The following is a 21,083-nucleotide window of genomic DNA, read 5'->3' as shown; positions in this document are numbered from 1 at the left end:
AGCTGTGTGCCTTCCAAGTTCTCCCATGCTTAGCGTAGTGCCCAACAAAGAGTAGTCACGTAAAATATGTTTATGGAATGAATAAATTCTTCTCAACCGTATGGGGATGTCGTAAGTCCCTTTAGAAGTCAGACAAAATTTATTGACCTTTTCTTTAGAAAAATGCAAATAAGTACACACACACACACACACACACACACACACACACACACTTTTCTATATAATTAGAGAGGGTTCAAGGACTCCCTGAAGCCTATTCAGGGTCACCAGGTTAATAATTGGTGATTTTGAGATGTGTCACACGTGATTTATGTCTTGAAAGTTATTGAAACACTATTTCCTATGATTTAAACTTAAAAAGAACTGTCTTATCAAGTTTTACTAGTCGTAGAAAAATTCTCTAGACAAGGCATTACAGGCAGATTTTATTATGAAGGATAATATCTGTTTCTGTGAGCACAATACAATGTCTACTCTAGACAGTTTTTCAACCCAGTTTATTCCCATAATTTTAACTGTGGTTTCAAAGAACTAATGATTGTATTAATATGTTTACAGAGCATTCATCAATAAATCATGTTATCCCAGAATAACATTTATTTTTGTTCTTTACCTATGTAACTTCATGCAGTAAAAGAAAAATAAAAAGAATCACCACAAATTATGTCAAAAGGGACAACATTCCCATTTAATAAGTGAAAAATCAATGGCTCAACGAGGTTATTTTATTGACCCAGGGTTACTTACCCCATTAGTTGGTGACCCTGAAATTTGAGTCCAAGGGTAGTTTGCTTCTAAAAGTACCTTGCTAAACTCCCACTCCTAGTAAAGAATTTTACACACACACACCATACTCCCCCTCCCAGTCCTGTTTCTAGGACAAATGTGACACTTCAGTGAGAGGGGAATTTAATTGGCATTATTATCCAGCTCTCTGGAGTTATGAAGAAAATATAAATAAAACAAGATGGAAGGTCCACAGTTTTGCACATAAGTGCCTTTGCCATTAATACCAGCAGCTTCTTTAATCCTAGCAAGCAGAAATTATCAAGTATATCACTTTCAAAGAGTACCTTCATATTGTTTTCCAGGAGACAAGTAGCACATATTTGTTAGAAGATGACCTAAATGGTGCATTCTTTAGTAAACCAAGGAAGTGGGATTGTTCTGCTAATCTGTGGAGGCATGGCCCTGTCAGCATGATCCCAGGAGACTCAGAGCGACCTCGTGTTCTTTATGGAGGTGGCATGGATCAGAGGATGTGAGACCAATGGGAAGCAACTTCGGTTGACCTTTGAGACATTAATGTAACTAACTTTAAAACCTCCAGTGGCAGAAATGTCTTTCCAGTATAATTTGTAGATTGAGAATTAGATATTTATTAATTCTTGTGAAAATAAAATTTGAATTTAAAAATAAGCACATATTTATTATAACTCTCTAGGTTCACTTTCCTTAGCAATTAACCTTCATTCCTGCAAAACTGAAGCTTTATTAAGTAACTACTATGCCAAGCACTATATTGAACAGTTTTCCATAGGTTATTGTATTTTACTCTATGAAGGGCCTTGTGGCCTTTTGAAAAAGAATCATGACAATAATCAGAGCAAAGCAGTGTAGATTTTGTTTAATGACAGTGATTTCTTTCTATTAAGATAGATTTTTAAATATTACGCTTATGACTTAGTGATCCTTCCTTCCAAGAAAGGATAAATGCTATTTATGAGAAGCTCAGTTTAATAATATCAGGAGCAGAATTCTATTTTTTAAACTCTTAGACCTGATTGAAGGAGTTTAGATACTGAAGGCTCTCGCACTAAAACAGTTAAACACCAGAGCAGGTCCAAAGAGTGTCTGTGCATCTTAAATTTTAAATCTAAATTTAAATTTCCACCAATCAGAACTCAGAGCTAGTATCATTGTTGATCATAGAAAGAGAGATGTTTCTAATTAACTAACTTTAAAGCCCTATCTTAATCACTTAGAGCATTCTTGTGCACATCTGTGCTGCAGGAGTCACTGGATTACCTCCATCGTGTATGTGTGTCTGGGTGTGCGTGTGTGTTTAAAGCAATGCTATAACTCTATCCAAATGCGATTCAGCACCGCTTTAAAGTTTAGAAGCAAATGTGTACTTAGTAATGTAGTTTAAAAACTGAAACCCCTTCTACCTTATATGTTTCTCTCTTGTAAATTGGGCTTGTTTGTGGAGTGCAGCCATTTCAAATACTATGACACACACATCCCAGAACTTCTTCCCTCTTACTTCGATCTAACCTAAATGAGCAACAGAGCCAAGGCCTCTCATGTGGTTTTGCTTCATCTGACAATGACATCAGTATCTTTCCGTTCGCCTTATTTTTATAAAATTGTGCCTAGAATGAATAGTGATACCAGTAAAGGAAACTGAGTCCTTGGAGTAGTTTTTCATTAGAGTAAATGAAGTGATATGATACACAAGTAAAACCTGATGTGACAACATGGCATAAAGCTGTGATACAAAATGCTTGATTCTATTCCAGTGAATGTTTTCTTAAAGCTTTTATCCCTTTTTAATGTCTCGTGTGTGTGTGTATACTGATCAGTGGAAACATAATTCATACTCAGATATTTATTTCTATCAATGAATGACCAGATGCTTCTTGCCTATGTTGGATGAGAACTCTTCTGCCCATTCAATAACTCTGAGGGACATCACATATAACAAACTAAACAGGATGATCAGCTTTAGCCCAAGTGAGAAACATACAGTTGCCTTTCTCTACTTTAAAACATTGGCAGAAGCTCACAACCACCTTTATTCTTATTTTTTTAATTGAAGTAAATTATGTACTTTCCCTCCAAAGTAACACATGCTCCTTGTGGAAAACTAAGGCAATACTGACAAAAACAAACAAACAAATAAACAAACAAACCAAAGAATAAGTTTATAAATTGATTTTTACTGCCCATAACTAGCCAGTTGGAGATTTGATGATGATGGTGAGGATACAAACCGATGTTTATTTGGACACATTCTTTGCTGGACACCATGCTAAGTGCTTTACATACTTTAGATTATCTAATTCTCTGCATACCCCACTGGTGTAGGTAGTGATTTTAACTCCCCCCTTTCACCCTTTACAGATGAGGAAACTGAAGCCCAGAGGTGTTAAATGAATCTCCTGAGGTCACACAGCTACTAGGTCACTTAATAGCAGAGCTAATTGAACCTGAGATTGCCTGACACCTAGCCCCACTGATTTCTAAGAGTTAATTAATTAACTCTTCATCTGTTGTATACATTTCAAATATTCCTTTCACTTTTATATGTTGCCTTTCAGTCGATTTATGAAGCTTTTGATGTATTAAAATATTTTATTTTTATACAGACTAATCTGTTCTTTGTGTTTGTGGTTTTGGCCTTTAGTGCCATGTTTAAAAAGATCTTTCCTATCCCTAGATTATAATATGAGAAGGATAAAAAAAGAAGTAACAGTACCAAAAGAAAATGATCCCAAGACAGAAAGGCAAGGTATCTGCTTAAGTTGTCACCAACAGGAAGTGAAAGGAGATCCGAGTGTGTTTGAAGGCAGTGGCAGAAGGCGAAATAAAGCTGTTCCCTCATTATATCCATCAAGTCCAACCTGTTCAATAAACCAGTTACATTCACTTCCTTTCATGCCTCCTACCTTCCCCTTCAAGCTTCTGTAGCAGGTTTAGATGGGAGGAGAGGAAGGACTGAAGGAAAAGAGAGGAAGGCTTGCTACATAGCTGGTGCTGTTTGAAGATCTCTCTTGGGTGCCAAATGCCTTCTGTCAGACAATAGCCAAATGCCAGCTCTTTTGTATGGTACATAGGTATGTTCTTTTGCAATATGAGACACTCCTGTGGAAACCTTACACACAAGAGGTATTTCCTGTCATGGAGGAAAACCTCTCGGAGTGACCTCTAATCACTTTATTCTCTCAGCTCCTACCCCAAAGTACATGGTTTGCCCTCACAGCAGCCTTCCTGAGCATATTCCTTTTAACATGGGGCACTGGGACCACAGGGGGAAAACAATTAGGTGTCCTTTCTCTTCCAAATGGTGAAAATGGATTCCATTTCCATTGCTACCATTTCTTCTTGTCCTGCCATGTGGACAACTTGAGTCGTTTTCTTACCTTCAGAATCTCGAAGTCAGGGCTATCATCAAGATCTGTGCCCCATATTTTAGGGGAGCATACAGTAGGTTCTCCCAGGAACACTTCTGAGCTTTGTTCTGGGAGCAGGCGGAGGCAGACTTTTGAGTTTCAGCAGCTTGGCAGTCATCCAGTTTGGGGAAAGAGATGCCAGTTTCCCCTTCTGGCAAACATCTTAAATCTCTATGAGAGGCTTTCATGGAGCTCATCACTCCTGTGAATTTCCTCCTTGTATTTGGGCTGTTAGAGAGTGATGAGTTAGAGCCACTGGGCCAGTATTTCTACCTTTAACAAGTCTGCAGAGGTGTGTCTAGCACCTCTGCCTAGCATTTGTAGCTATTAATCCTTGGTGTTAGGACCTCAGCTAAAATGCCAGGTTGACAAGAAAAGTCCCACTTCACATCATATGATGCAGTTATTTTGTGTTGTAGACATATCATATGATAGTTTCTGGTTTTTCTCTTTCAAAATGAGTCATCAGTTATCACTGTTTTTTAATCATCTGTTTTTAAAGATGCTTTGTAGTTAGTTTATCACTTTTTAAATAGTGAGCCAATCCATCAATAAATTTATATTTATTACTTCTAGAGGTATAACCCCATTACAGTAAAATGGAAAAAAAAAGGAAAAGGAAAAAAAAAACAATGATATGAAAGGAGCGTTTTGTATTGCAAAGCTATTTCTATGTCACAGTTTGTAGTCCTTCGAAGCAGTATTTTGTTGATCCTGGTGACAACAAATTCAATATATCTAATAATACTGCATAGCAGGTCTTCATTTTCTTTCCTGTTGATGTGACAGTCACTCTTTAATGAAACTTTATTTTGTATACTATTTGCATTGTAGATCAGGATTGAGGAGCTGAGTTTGCTTAAGCAATAGCTGAGCTGTTTATACTTTTTATATTCTTCCATCAAGAAATAATTACCCTTCAACCAACCTTACCTCTTTCTACTTCACATATGCAAACCACCTAAATAAAACATACTCAAACTCCCAAACCACACATCAGTATACAGAAATAATCAGACCTAGAAAAGCATAGAATAGAGTATGCATAACCCTTTCCACTTCCTCATACCAAGGCATACATTCATTCAGCAAGTACATATTGAGCATCGACTGCAGACCATAAACCTGCAAGGCAGTAGAGTTGATTTTGCTCATTTATTTACTACAGGGAAGTAAAGAATGGCATTTGTTTTAACTTCAGGTCTATAAAATTGAAATGCAGTTTCTGGCTTAACAAAGATAGCACTTATAGTAAGACTTTGTTATCTCATTGGTTTGTTGTCTCTTGTCTGCGATTCTCTGTTAGAATGCTTCTACTACATATGGAATGGCTTTAAACGGCCTTGAGCAGTTGACCTCAGGGCCATCTGGCCATTTGGATCTGTACCCCCAAACTAACACTCAGTTATGTAATAATCTAGCTTTTGACATCCTTAAAATTCAGTTATGCCCTGGCATACATTGCAGTGTGTTAAATGTATATAAATTAGGGCATGTACTGACAGTTCAGGTGGTCTGTGCAATACTTTAAAATAGCTCACGCCAACAAGATGTGAAATCTCAATCCAGTTAAATTATGGAATAATTACACTTTTAAGAGTCAAAGAAAAAATTTTTTTTGTTTTGATTTAAATGAGAAATCCACAAAATAGTTTTTTCCTAGGATATTTACTGAATAGTTAATGGTATACAATTTCTACTTATATCTAATTTAGTATTTAAAGAGATATTTGTACATCTCTGTGGTTATGACCCACAGTAATGTTAATGAAAACTGAAAATAGGTATAAGTCTATACTGCAAATATTAGCCCATATTCACAAACTCACTGTTCAAAGAAAGGATATTTCAAGAAGGAAAGTAAAAAATTCCTCTGGAAATAATGTTGAACCACAAAAAAAAAATGTCCAGCATGTCCTGAAAGATGACCATAGATGGCTGTGACCTTTAAAAAACCAACATGCATCTCTTTAAAAGGCTTAGAAGGAAATCCTGCCATATGTTAAGTTGTCTGAGTTTTCTTCTAATTCTTTTTCCTATAACAGCAGAGATTTGAGTTTAAGTGGGCACTCTATAAATCTCTGCCAGTTACCTAATAGTTTAAGTGAATCTCTAGAATAGAAAGCTGGTGAGATTCTTTTGTTTGTTTGTTTTAAGGAAGGATAAAACTTTGGAGCAAACCTTTCTTCATTGCCTCACTTCGGTGAATCTATACCATTCCCCAGGTGCACCAATCAATACCTAAATGTGAACTAATCATCTTTCCTGCCTCTCCTCAAAACTTTTTCTTTTGATGTTTCCATCCAGTACTCTAGTTTAGCAAGTAAGAAACCAGCTCTGACAACTTACTGTAGGATTAGACCTTTAAGAACTTCAGATACTGGAACATCTATATACATATATACAGAAGATAAAGTAGGTTTTCAAAACAATTACTAGCTTACAAATAAATGGAAAACATGAGAAATAAAAAGATGCTATAAAAATTACGCATATTTTTAAAGGACTAAGGAAAATTTTTATATATTCATTAAAATTAACTCAGTGAATACGTGAAGTATTAGACATGTATGAAGAAAGAATTAGTGATCTAGAAGCTAGATTTTAAGAAATTAAAAATTGGGTAAAGAAAATACATGTCAAATAGGAGTTCCAGATGGAAAAGTTAGAGAAAATGTTAAAAGCAACATTCAAAGAGATTTAGACAAGAAATTTCCAGAGATTATTAAAATCATGAATTCTCAAGGTAGGATATATGTTTAGTTTTTAAAGGTCAGAGCGTACAATAGGGTCCGTAAAACAGAATTCCTTCTAGTCATTCCTACCTCTAAACTCCCTGTGCCCTACCAGGGGCCACTACTAACAAAATTTAATTATTTCTTATCTTGCTATTTCTTGATTTTTTAAAAATATGAGATTATATCTATTGACTTCTGACCAGTAGAAATGATGGTTTAGTTAGCTTTATTACAGTATAAGCATGCATATGTGTGCATACACACACAGTCTTTCCCTCACCCTATCCTTCCAATATGGCTATATCTCAGCTTTTAGTTAGTTAAGTATTCTGTGTCGCTAGCATCATTGCCATGTGAAAACCGCTCTTTGCTGAGGAGCATCGTGTTCTATGACTAGGTCTCCTTCCCTGAACAACTTTTCACTTTTTCCTGGAGCTAATTATTATATTGGTTTTATTTGTTTTGTTTCTGTGCTACTATCACAAACCCATTCCCAAGCTCTGTCACTGTCAGCCATTCATCTTTCTGCTATGGTGAGCCACATCAGAAAACTTACCATTTCCATTTTTTTCTTGGATACCTTCATCCTGGAGACCTCGATTCTCCTACTCCTGTTCGTTTTATTTGCTTTCTGAGTCAACTATTTCTTGAGTCCAATCTCTTTCTCTTCTTTCTTTTATTTTCTCATTTTAGTAGACCATATCCACCAGTAGTATCTCATCAAAAAATGTACATGGGACCTAACATTTCTTAAAACCTTGCATGTCTGAAAATGACTTAATCCTGCCCTACATTTGATTGATACTTGAATGAGTTTTGAGCTCTCTTTGAAAATCATTTTCCTCATAAGTTCAAGGTAATGTTTTATTGTTTTATACTTTTTGAGCTTCCTGTTAGGAAGTCTGATTCCAATCCTTTTCTGGTCCCTTGCACATGACTCTCTATGTTTGCTCTCCAAAAGGTATTAAATTTTCTTTTTTTACTGCTGGTGTTTTGAAATTCCATGATTCTACTCGGATGGGATTTTTGTTCCATTCTTATACTGGGTACTCATTTCCTTCTGTACAAAGAATTTTCTTATATTCTTCTTTGATTTCCTCCTCCATGATTTTCTCAGGATTCACTTTCTTCAATTCCTATCAGTTCGTATTGAACCTTAAGTTGACCCTATTTTGTTCTCCTCTTTTCTATGTTTTTGTTTTTGTTCTGCTATCTGTAAGATTTTCTCAACTTTATCTTCTAACTCTTCTCTTGATATGTTTTTAATTATGATATGTTATTTGCAATCACTCTTTTGTGTTCTTGAATATCCTTTCTTATAGTATCCGATTTTTCCCACCAAGAATGCAAAATCTTATTTTATCAGTAGGGACATTATAGGATTTTTTTAAAAAAAGTTTTCTCCACATCGCCTCAGTTTCTTCCAAGTTTCTTTTGTATACTTGTTTGCTTTGGCAAATTGATTTTATGTTAAATGTTTCCCTCACATGTCTGATGGCCTGGCTCTCCATTCATATTTGAGAGTGAGCCCCAGAAGGATGGTTAGAATTGCAGACAGGTCTTGTTGATTAGTGACCTTTCTCAGAGAATGAGCAGACAGGGACTCGATTATTTTATTGCGATATATCCACACATCAGTGTCACTAGGTCAGTCCACTTGGTTTCCAGAGAGGCTCCTATACTCTTCTGGAAGGAGAATGTCCAGCTCTCTGGGAGCCAAATGAGGAAAGAGGCTGGAGAGGCCTGGCCAATAAACAGACATACTTTAGCCTGGCCTTGTCTGTATGGTTCAACTCCTCTAGTGGGGAAGCCTCCTTTCTGCTGTTGAGGTGGGAGAAGGGGTAGAGGAGAGACAGTTGCCTGTGCATGGGCTTGGGTAGGTTATCAGAAGGTTTGAGTTCACTTTATATAGAATTGCTACCAGTTTTGTTTTTAGTTCAGCAACTGCACCTCCAGAGGCACTGGGTGTGTTCCATTCCTGAGCCTTGTGGAGTTTCTTAGAAGCAAATGAGCAGCTGCTTCTTGGCTAACAGCACATGCACAAGCAATATCACCTGCACTCAGACACATTCTGCCTCTTTCTCTCTGCTAGAACACTTCATACATCTGCTTTCCATCTTCTGAAATTTAGTTGACATTTCTTTTCTATTGTCATCTTTCTCAGTTTTTCTCTTTGTCCTTGAGAGTCTATATTTTTTTTTAAAAAGTCCCATACCATTATTTTAGTGGAGATTCAAAAGGAGATTTAAAATTGGTGTACACTCTGCTAAGTTTTCCCCAATCCATTCTTCGCACTGCAGCCAGAGTGTAAACTTCTGACTGTATACTTCTCAAATGGCTACAAAACACTTCACTTATATTATTAAGGGCAGAAAGCTCCTCCCTCCCCGGTTATTTCTCGGGCCTCATTTTTGTCCCTTCCCCTCCTACCTTCATTCCTATCCCCACCCACTCAGTTCTTTGGCCATGGTTTGCTTTTGGACCATGTTTCCTTTTAGGTCCTTTGGACACGCCATACTCAGTGAAGCCCACCTCCCACTCCCACACTTGGCTAAGTTATCTAATCATCACTGAGGTCTCAGCTGAAAGATCACCTATCGACAGCCTTCCTTGGCACTCGCCCCCTGTCCAGGGCTGGATTCTCATAATCATGATGCCCAATTCTTCCCTGACCAAGTATCCACCACATTATATGTTCCGTGGGGGCATCTATTTGCCTGATACATAGTAGGCACTCCAATTTTTCTTAAATAGTAAATGAAAATTGTTGTTTTTTTCTCTGAACCTTTTTCACTCAGTATTTTCACTGAATATTTCATGCCTTTCCTTACCTCTAGGCCTTGATTATATTCTAGTAATACCTACCTGTTATGTTCTTCTCCCCCTTTTCTAAACTTATAAATACTGGAAAGTCTAGAAAACCTTAAATGGAAATGTTTGTTCACTCACTTTGTACACTTAAAGGCTTTATTTCAAGCATAACATTAACAAAATTGTATCTGGTAATATTCGTTTGGAATAACGTTACTTTCTGTGGCTTAAAGATTAGATAGTAGTAGGTTCAGAACTTGAAGTGAATCAGTACTTAGTACTGTAGCATTTAATGTGAGAACAAAAAGGAAGAGGTTTGTGCTGGAAGTTATATTTGCTGGTAATTTTGATTTATTCGGGTTGTGGATGGGCAAATGAAAAAGGAGGAAAAAAGGATTGGATTTTTGATGCCCATCTGTTCATGCTTCAGAGACCTGGAAACTGATGTTTTAAATTTCCTGGTTTTTCTTTCTTGTTTTATGCAGCTTTAGAAGGGAAAAGATGGAAACTCTCCATTAGAAAAAAAGAAAAGGAGTGAAAGGAAAGAGAAAAGTGAAAGGTAGAAAGAAGTACCACAGAAAACTAGTAATAGAATGGGAGGAATAAATGTATATATTTGATTTATAACATCGAGCTTTTTTGTAATTAATGTGCCTCTAGGCATGAGTACAAATCTTGTATTAGTATACAAATGAAAATAAGGTAACATGAAAATGTCTGCCTTAAATCTGAAAGTTCAGGGCAGCCCAATGTGAATGCAGAGGACTAGAGAGACTAGAACAGAGTTTTGAGAAAATTCACAGTAAGTAACACTTCTGAAAAATAAATAAATAAATAAATAAATAAATAAATAAATAAATAAAATGTCCTCCTTAAATGGATAGCTAACGTGTAACTTGTAAGAGTTAAGAAAAATTCATCTTTAAAAAGACATGGAGATGGGGTAAAGGGGGTCAAATATAGGAGACAGAGGGAGGGTGAAGTGGGTAAAGGGGATCAAATACATGGTAGCTGAAGGAAACTGGACTTTGGGTGGTGAACACACAATAGAATATACAGATATCAAATTATAATGTACACCTGAAAATTATATAATTGTATTAACCAATGTTATCCCAATAAACTTAATTAAAAAAAAAAAAAACAGTCTCTGGTTTATAAAGTAGGCTTAGCTATGAAAGGGCCAGTGGAGTCAGAGAAGGGAGTTTTTATAATGTTGAATTATCCCTGCGGTAGCAATGACAACATAATGATGATGATGATCTTCGCCATATTATCAATAATAAAAAATAATAGTATTTACTGAGCTCTTACTCTGTGCCACGCAGCACGGAAAACATAATTATACAAGGCAGCATTAATATTATCCCTATTTTACAGATGAGGTAACTGATACTTAGAGAAAAGGCCTAAGTGATAGAGCCCTGAATTTGAAATGAGAAAATATGCCTAGAGCCCTGCTTGACCCAGTATGTCATTTTGATCCTTAATAATAATTCTAAGATAATCAGTAAATTTTATTGGATGTTTTGATCCTTATTTTTCTAAGAGAAGTCCAGGAGTGGCCTCATTCTCATTGAGCAGATGAGAAAACCCAGGCTTAGAGAGATTAATGACTTTATTCACAACCAAACAAAATTTTCAGAAAAATTATTTTCCTGAAACTCATTGTTTTATTTTTTAATTTATTTTAAATTTTGAAAAAGTGACATTTCTGATTCACAGTAAAATTCACAGATATTTTCTCCTTTTTATCCCTCAAATTCTCTTATATTTGATAGTCAGCTCTCTCTTTTACAAGATTCTCTTGTTGTCACTGTCTTTCAACATAAACACAGTACCTCCTACTCCATCATTTTCTGTACTCTGATCAAGAGATTTAACACATCATGGTGTTGATCCTTTCTCCTTTTTTCCATAACTGTATCCAGTTATATTAGTCATCTCTGGCTGCCATTACAAAATACTATACTTTGGGTGGTTTAAACAACAGAAATGTATTTTCTCATAGTTCTGGAATCTGGAAGTCTGATATCAACATGCCACTATGGTTGGTTCTGAGTAAGGCTCTCTTCTTGGCTTTCAGATGGTGTGTCCTCACCTGTGGGAAAAGGAGGGAGGTGGAGAAAGGGGGAGAGAGAGAGAGAAGGAAAGAGAGAGAGAGAGAGAGAAAAGGGTGAGAGAGAGAGAGACAAGAGATATATTCTTCTTAGGAGACCACAATTTATAGATTAGGGTCCAATCCATATGACCTCATTTAACCCTAGTTACCTTCCAAAGACCCTGTCTCCAGACAGTCACATCAGGGGTTAGGGCTTCAACATCAGAATTTTAAAGGAACACAATTCAGTCCTTAGCACCAGTGAAATGATGTCATGCTGCAAAGGAGAATCTCCAATGGGAAACACTGTCATAGGGGAATTCTTGTGTTTGTTTGGGAAGAAGAAAGTAATCCTTTCTTCAATACCAGGAAATTTTCCCATTCTGCTTCCAATTTCCAAATGAGAGATTAAAAAAAAAAATCATGCAATGGAACATGTGATTAAAGATCATTTTCAGAGTTTACTTCAATGCTTCATTGATGCTGTAGAAGACATCGGATTCTTAGAGTAGTGAGACATTACTTGCCAGCAAGGTAAATGCTTACAAAACAGCTTGCTGAGTTTGTGTACATGTGAAACAGCTGCTTCACGAGATCACTTCAGATCCATATTTGAGAACTTTTTCACTTTTTATATACTATCATTAAATTAAGTGAGGTGAATGGATAGCAGATTTTGAAACTTTGCTTCTGAATTATTAATGAAATAAATGATGAGCAAGTTATTAAGTTTGAATTAAAAATTAGATCATTTTAATAATGGAATCAATAAACACTTTAGTTTAAAGGTAATATGGAAAATTTACCATTTCAGGGGCTAAGAGACCAAAATAAGTAAGTATGAAATGTTACTTCATACACTAAAAGCCTTGTAAATACATACATAACCCCTTGCACATAGAAAGAGCTTAAATATTTGTTGGCTGATTCAATCCACTGACTCATTCATTGACTAACTAGAAAATGCAATTACCCAAGACGGCCTTAAGAATAACTCCACAAAGCACAGATATTACACGAAAGAGCAAGGAAACAGAAAGTTTACTTAGACTTACTCAGCTCCTCTACACATCATGACCAACACATGTTCTCTCTTTTGATCTTCTCAAGAAATTTGCAAAAACAGATATTTCCCCATTCTATAGATTGGAAACTGAAGTTCAGAGAAATTAAGTGATTTGAATAACTTCACAAATACAGGAAGTGCCAGTGCAATCCTGTGTACCAATACAGACTGGATTATTTCCTCTTCAACATTCTCATTTCTTGAGTGGATTCACTTAAGGTACTTCACAATGATCTCTCCACCCACCCTTCCAAAATAATCTTTCTCGTAGGCATATTGTGGCACCTGAAATTATCCCATTTGTAATCAGTCCCCTTGAATTAAGGTATTGCCCCTTTTGAGAAGTGTAACATAACACATTGAGCATGGAAGGTGATTAATACATTGTGGGAATTAAAGATTAGTTTCCAACAAGACCAACAACAGGGAGCAGGGCATGATTAGGGCTGGATGCAAAGTTGGGCTTACTTAGTTCCAGTATAGTCTGCAAGGAGATGCATGGAGGTTGGGGGTAGCAGGGCGTGGGCAGGGAGGCAGGGCAATCAGAAAGTAGTATAAGGATTCTAGGAAAGTACTTAGAGTGGAAATAGGAAAATAAAGATTTTCTATTTGCAGTTTAGCCTACAGTTTTGCCACCTGTGTTGAATTACTGTAGTAAACTTGTGTTGTTCATAGCTCTTTTGGGGGGAAGAATGGTGAACATGAGAAGTAAGCATACATATGTTCAGAAGAAAGAGTCTGGATTTGACAAACATTTATTCTGTCAACATGAAAGGTAGCTTTTCTCATTCTCCTGCATTTATGAGGATCTTAAATTTTCTATATGGGAAGAGTACATAAATGTTTAAAAAGGGATTTTATGAAATTGCTCAGGCAAACTGCTCATACTAGTTTGCAGTTAAATTAGCAATGTTTACAATCTAAAACACTTAGAAAACAAGAGAGAATCGGGAATCAGTCGTAATTATTTAAGTTAAATAGAACTAATCACGTAAACTATGCTATCAGAAGAAGCCATGTAAACAAGTGGTCTAAGTAAGGTAGATGGAAAGAATTAGATTTTCAGAAATGATTCTTAGAAATGGTCGTGGGAAACAAAAATAAAACAAAATAAAAATAAAACAAAAATAAAAGGGAATGGGCTTGTCAGAACAGAGCCATACATCCCAGCTATTTAAAGCACAGACATTAGAAAATGGACCTTAAACAGGGGTGAGGAAGCTGAAGCTCCTTTTGGGGGTATCTTTCAAGAGAAGGTGCTGTCTTCACCAAGAGAAGGTGTCATCCCTAGGACCAGACATGGCTAATAAGGCCAGCGTGATAACCACAAATCTGCTTTCAGTTCGGGCATGCATTTCTCAGGCTAGTCAGTAGAATTTGCTTATTGATTTTAACTGCAGCAAGTTTCTGTGGATCCTGTTTTCCCATCTTGTCACAAAACAAATTCTTTGTAGTCCAAGCAAGGCATTCTTGCCCAGTATCCTCTCACAGGCTGCTGTCAATATTTTATGTTGGCTTTTCAAGTTTGTACCCTGGGAGATAAAACTTGGTTCAGGCACCAAATGCTGAACATCTAAATGACATGGCCGAACCGGCCACGGTGGTGTTGGATGGTTGTTCCCCCAAAGCATTTGCGCTGTGTGCATGTGGAATGTGATTGACTCGTCTGTGATTTGAGTTTGTTCAAATAATGTTCTGCCAGCAGTTTCTTATTGAAAGTGCCTTCATAGACATGTTGCATCTATTTCATGAATATTAGCCCTTAGCCATCTCCAGGAAAGAAGAGCAGCCATCCTACAACCAACTACCAAGCATAAGTCTTTCTGTTTAATGTTGTGGTCTCCAAACATCTAGTTTTAATTATGATGCCTTTCCTTGCTCGTGATTCCTTTATTTAGTGAAGATGGTGTGGCAAGAGGTATCGGGGGTATATGTGTACACATGAGAACACTAGATCAAGATTTTTACTTTTAAACTTTATAGGTTTATATAAATCTGCTTACCGTATAAGTGATATATTGAACACATGTGGGCTAGCATGATTTTTTAATTATCTTTGATATTTGCTTATGTGGCTAAATTCTAAAAATGTTAATTTTGTAATTAATTTCCAACACATTGTTTGGAAACAATGAGTAGTTTTTGTTATAAATCACCCAAGAACTTAGATCACTGAACTGCCTGGATGTGTCTTCCCAGTTGGTTTTGGAAGAATTACTTATCTCTGATTCCTATTTCCTTTCTCTTCAGTTTCCAATATGGTTTCTATCCAGGAATCCACAGAAATTGCTGTGATGAAAGAGAATGATACTTTTTCTTCTGTCATACATATTAGCCTTGAACCATACCTCTGTCGCTTTTTTTTTTTACAGGTTATCCTGATTTCTTTCAAACTTTCTTCTGTCTGCTGACGCGTGGCCTTGGCGTATGGCCTTTGCTTTGGACTTTCATCATTTTCTCATATGAACGCATGTTCCCATTCCTTCTGCCATCCCTGCTATATAAAATATGCCACCACTTGTTTAGCTCCCCATGCTTTTCAGACTCTGGCTGTGGCTGCTACCTCCCAGAGTCTCAAATAGTATTTCACAGTGTTCCCCAGAGTATCCTTTGTTTAATATTAATTCTTAAGGTGCTTCCTTTGGTTGGTTGAAGTGGGGGGAAATCCCTTGTTCCATTAAGTGTTAAGTTTGGGAAATAATGAACACAATGTTCCTGTCACGTAATAGGTACTCTAATAAATAGTTATTAAATGAACAAAAGAATGAATAAGTGAACATAAGTGTAATACACTCTAGTGTATGCCTTGGGAAGTTCTGTGAAGTGAAGAAATGTTTAACTTTGTTTAACAGCATTTTCCAATTTTTTTTTCTCACAAAACTTTCTCTAGTGCAAGACTTACATGTGTCCCATGGAACTAGCATTTAACAAAACACACCCTCCTCCAGCTTACTACAGGCTGAGCTTGGTCAGCTCTCGCTGCTTGCCTGCCTCACATACAGGCCAGTTTCCTTATTCCTGTTGCTAATGTCTTCTCTTTCTTCACTGGCTCAAATTTGGAATAATCTTTGGTCAATTATGCTCTCTTTGCCTCATTTTTGTTCCACATACTATCTCCCAAATCTGTTTTGAGAAGCAAGACTATTCATAATCTCTCTCTCTCTCTCATGGACTGTTTATCTGTAGGTATTTCTTTTATGAGATTCTATAGGTTGAACTCACTGTATTAAGTACTTTTTTATTGAAAAAAAAATGAAACAGATGAATCAATGTTAACATCCTAAATTCACTTGACTTGCTTTATCTTAACACCTTCCTCTTGACTGTTAGCTAAACAGACTAGCTTCTCAACTTTAGCTGGAATAAGCGAAGGTGCCTAGAACATTTGCTGTGTTTGCCAGCAATTGTAACAACTTTTAAATATCTTCTTAAATCTAGCCTTTTCCTGATTGATCTGAATAAGGCCTTTGGCCCTTTCTTATAGGTTCAGCTCTAGCTTTGTTTGTTTGGATGCGGAGCTGGGGAGAAGAGATCAAATTTAGGTCTAGAAAGTACTTTTACCAGCCATGTCTTTAAACATTGCCCAACATAATGCTGGAGTTTTGTGGCAGTGCCTCTGGAACCCCATTAGGAGACTGAGGTGAATGGGAGGAAGGAAGGAGAGGAGACAGTAGGGAGGCTCTACTCCTGTTTCGCAGGTCGGCTATTGGTTGAAAAAAGTTAGAGGTGGGGTCCCATGGCTAATAACAAGATTGGAAGTGATTACAGTAATCAGAATATTTCTGAAAGTAAAACCAGGCTCTGATAGAGCTTCTGAGAACAGGGAAAGAAGTTCTATGAGTAAGGTGGGCAGTAGCATTTCTTTAAGAAAAATTGGGAGTTTGTTAAATAGTTAACTTGGCATATGCTCTAAAAGGCAGCTGACTGGTTTTCTTCTGACTCTTCCTTTTCTCTCTTTCACTTCTTACCTCAGAACCTTTTCTCTTCTCATTAGCACGTCCACCAGAGTTGGAGCTGGAGAGGAGAAAGGAAGTGTTCATACATGGCCTATTTGCATACTCACTTCACTGAGTTAATGCCAGGACAGCACATTCTGTCCAGTTCTATAGATAAGCCAGTTTCACCCCATCAGTAAGGTATTATTTTCTTTTTTAGCGTAGTACAGTTTATTGCTAAGCTTCTCAACTGTACATTACAAATAGCATCTGATTAAGAATGTTCTGGATGGGTTAATTAGTGTGGTGACTATTATTAAGCAAACTGCTTGTTAGTATTATGCCTATTTGATCTTGGTATTGATGTGAAGTAATTGACCATAGAGCTACATTTAGAAAAGCTGGAATAAAGTTTTTTGATTTCCATAATGGCAATAAATTGTTTATATTAAACATGTCTATGAAAATATGAGTTTCATGGCACAGAGAATCAGAGTAGACTCTCTGTGAAATGGTAGATGAGGATTGTTTTATTTCATTTTGTTCTGTTTTTTAGAAATAATAATACATTTGTCCAGCTGCTTCAAGATCAAGTCTGTTGAAATAAAGGGGTTAAAAATTATTATTTAAGCTTCCTAATGAACAATATATGAAAACTAAGGTGACTTAAATTTCCCTCACTTATAGGACATAATTCTTTTTAGATTTAGTTAGTTGCCTAAATACTTCTTTGGGTAACCATCACTATATATAAAGAGACTATTAAAAATATGAGAAGATATTATAAACAAAGAAAGCGTAACATATAACCACCTTCTTTCAAATACTAGATTATTATCTATATTATTTCTTGATATTTTGTCCAGTTCTATTATTGTTTCCCTAGCTATAGCATTTCCATAGGGAATTTATTCCATGAGCTAATAAATTATACCCGTCAGGGAGTTTTTCTTGAAATTCAGCTTAGATTTTCCCATTCTTAATTTCATCTCATTACTCCTAGTGATACCCCCTTGTAGCAGGCTAAATAATTATTCTCTTTCCTTGGAGACTCCTATTATATACCCTTCTAGTTGTCACTTAGCCAGGCTATTCATATTTAGCTCCTTTAATCTGTCCTCATAAATCAATTCTTCCATTGCCTTAATCATTATTATTGCTCTTCTACGAACTCTCTAATTTTCAAACATATACAGTTATCAGGTGACCCAGATGAAATCAGCATTCGCACAGTGTTCTGTCCCCTCAGACTTGGTATCTTCCTTCCCAACACGATCTCTAACAAAGTAATGTATGTTTGCCGGTCAGATCAGCATAGGCTGATCTTGTAAAACTCCAGACAATCTAAACAGTGTTTTCCATGTGTCCCATTTGCATTCAGGTTTATTTTTACTTTTTCTACTTTATTATATTAGTAAGCTGAGTTTTGAGTTACTGTTCATATTTGTATTCTGCATCTTTCCATGTCCTTATTCACTACCACCTGTCAAGTCAGTCATCCACAACCTGTGTTAACACGGGACTCTGTTCACCCTTGAGAACATTTAGGAAACGTGTTGAATAAAAGCAGGTCCAGCATCTTGCCCACAGCTAAATTTCTCGTCAGTTACCAATTCCTGTTTTTTACAACCCTTTAACCAACCTCCCAACTCTTTTAATTTGCCATTTTGCTCACATGCTGGACAATGTAAATGGATTTTATGAGTAAGATGGGTCATGATACTGTTTTCTAAAATAAAGATATGTTGTTTTAATGCCCATTATTATTTTTTATTGTGAATCCTTCATGCACTAAGTTTGTAATTCTGTTGCCTTTTTAAGCTTGCCTGGTATTCCTTATCTGACTTAAACAAAGCGGTTACTTTGCTTGCTTTATTGTTGTTTCGCACATATGTACAGATGTTCCTTCTCTTGCCATTTGTTCTGATTGTTTAGGAGATGTTGAAGACATCGTCATAGTCTTTTTTACTTTTTGTGGCATTCAATAGGAACTTTTTAATTGATTTTTAGGTCTTTAGAATCCCCTCAATATTTTGAATTTGTATCAGGAAGAAAGTTGATTAGTTCCCTTAAATATTTCAGACCTGTGAGATCCAAAACTATAATCTGCATATGCCCAAATTTCTTTCCATTTTAATCAAGAATTAATTAATTTTATTAGGGCATCCCAAGGGGGTTAGCACCATTCTTTGTGTTTTCTCTACATACAATCATCTACTTAATTCTTGGAGGTAGGGGTGTCTTTATTATATTCAGGTGATTTTCCTCAAAAGACTTTGTGAAACAAGCACAGAAGCCCCCAAAATAAGCTTTTTAATTCTGAAATGAATGTAGCCTACTGCAATCAGACTTTGTTTCCAGCTGAGAGTGGAACCCACACTGTTCCTTAGTATTACTCATCAGCCCCTGCTCTCAGAAGTGGAGGACATCCACTCCCCCCTCCTCCTCTCACAGTGACTGTTTTTTGATCTCTCAACCCACTTCTTAAACTTCTTTCCCACCTCTACTCACCAAATAGATGGCCTATCCTAATGCTTTGGTGACATACCTTAGTTAGAGTCCACACCGGCCACCTGAAATTTTTTCAGCTTCCTTTTTCTCTCCTTCTTCCCTCAGTTTATAATGAAGCTAGGTTTAATTCTGTCTTATAAGGCCCTACTTCCCCCCTGCACCAAGAATCCTGCTATTATCCCAGGTTATATTGTTTGTCTGCTTCCATCTTGTAAGACTTTTCTGTTTTATCAGGATCCTGCCCCCTTCCCTAGCAGTTATCTCCAAGTGAACACCAAGCAGATACCCTGTGTACACATTCCCTATTAATGAAAATTCACCTTACCTTCACTGTTCTTCTCCTCTCTACTTCTCTTTCTCTTTTTCTGTCTCTCTCTCTCGCTTTTATGCACAGACCCTAACCTGCAGCCTGGCTTCTGCCTGCTTCCTCCATAGCAACTGCCCTCGGAGTAGCTATCTGCCATGTAACGAGACCAAAAGCCCTGTTGTTTCTGGTGCTGTAGCACCTCCGCAGTGTTTTACACCTACTTTTACACCTGTTTAAGGGTTCTTGATTTTTTTTTTGGCACATTCTTTTGGTGCTCTTAATTCAATAAGGTGATATTACTCTCAGATTCACTCTCTACTCTTCTAAATGTTCCTTATTGCCTTCCTCCATGGTTCTTCCTCACCTACCCCTTATATGCATGTGCTCTCCATTTCTTCACTTACTCAGCAATCCAGGGAGGGCCCCAGTCTGCCTCCCTAGACCTCAGATCCCAGGAACTGGCCCCAGATTCTTTGGACTGCATGTTATTCCCTAAAGAGTTTGTGTTCTTTCGCACCCTTTTCCTTTGATCATATGATTCTCTCAGTCCTGAACTTCCCCCTCTCTGCCTTTCAGAATCCTTCAACTAAAACTATCTTTAAGCCTTTACTGATCCCCAAGTCAGAATTAATCTCTAGTTCTCAGTTTTAAAAGTTAGAATGTCCATTCTTTATATACTGTGTTCTACTACAGGTTAGTGGGTTGTTCACATCTGTCTCCCACTCTGTCTTTACTAAGCACTCCTTGATTTCATTGTATGTAGAAGCTTCTATCAATAAGTAATAGATATCTAGCTCTATCTGACAAATCATTATGGGAAGATAGGGGAGAGATGACAATGAAAAAATATAAAATATGCTTCAAGAAATAGTAGCAAGGTGAATTTAATGAAAAGTGTGTACGGGTGCCCAGGAATACAGAACAATCATGTGAGCAGAAATGCCCAGTGTTAGTCAAGGAAATTTAAATCATGTTTACAGGTTAATGAAATAAGGCTTGAAAATAAACATGGAGTCATGTGGTCCCTGGAAAATGCAAACCAGAACTCCAGAAAGATGAGTGAAGGAAGAGTGATAAATTATCACTCTACTCTTACTTTTCATGGTATATGCAGTACAGGTTTTATAGTCACAGATATTCTTTGGAAACTATTCAAAAACAATCTGGTCCAATTTCAGTCTTTGGAACTTTCTCTTGATAGCTGCTACTTTTTGCTCTTTTTCTAGAATTTTTGTTATAGCTCTATTCTTTCTCAGTTATATGCATCATTGTCATGTCCTTATAGAAAAGTAAAGGGTAAATTCTAAATAGTATTTGCAGTGAAAGAGTATTGCATTTCCTTTTTGTAACAGATTCATGCCCAAGCACAAAACAACCCATTTACAGAAGATGCTTGGCCTTAAAGGAAACGGCAGTGCCACTCCATCCATGGCCCTTCC

General features: G+C 36.8%; 1 protein-coding gene across 15 annotated transcripts in view; it reads left to right on the top strand.

The window, feature by feature from the left end:
- QTMAN (queuosine-tRNA mannosyltransferase) overlaps positions 1–21,083 on the top strand; it is a 336,381-nt gene that overhangs the window by 254,545 nt on the left and 60,753 nt on the right. For 12 of the 15 annotated variants that reach the window (XR_005651304.1, XR_005651303.1, XR_005651305.1 and 9 more), the window contains one exon: positions 20,997–21,083. This exon is cut by the window's right edge and continues 246 nt beyond it. The exons of the other annotated variants lie outside the window; for them this stretch is intronic. Coding sequence is in view for 9 of the 12 variants with exons in the window: in XM_039855624.1 (XP_039711558.1) it covers positions 20,997–21,083 (87 nt within the window). In the remaining 3 variants the exon portion in view is untranslated. The remainder of the gene's footprint in view (positions 1–20,996) is intronic. 15 annotated transcript variants of the gene reach the window in all.

This window comes from Pteropus medius, unplaced genomic scaffold (assembly GCF_902729225.1).
Source record: "Pteropus medius unplaced genomic scaffold, Ma_sr-lr_union100, whole genome shotgun sequence".
In the NCBI taxonomy this organism is placed as follows: Eukaryota; Metazoa; Chordata; class Mammalia; order Chiroptera; family Pteropodidae; genus Pteropus; species Pteropus medius.
Note: the sequence above shows the minus strand (reverse complement) of the source record. Positions and strands in the feature narration are given on the sequence as shown.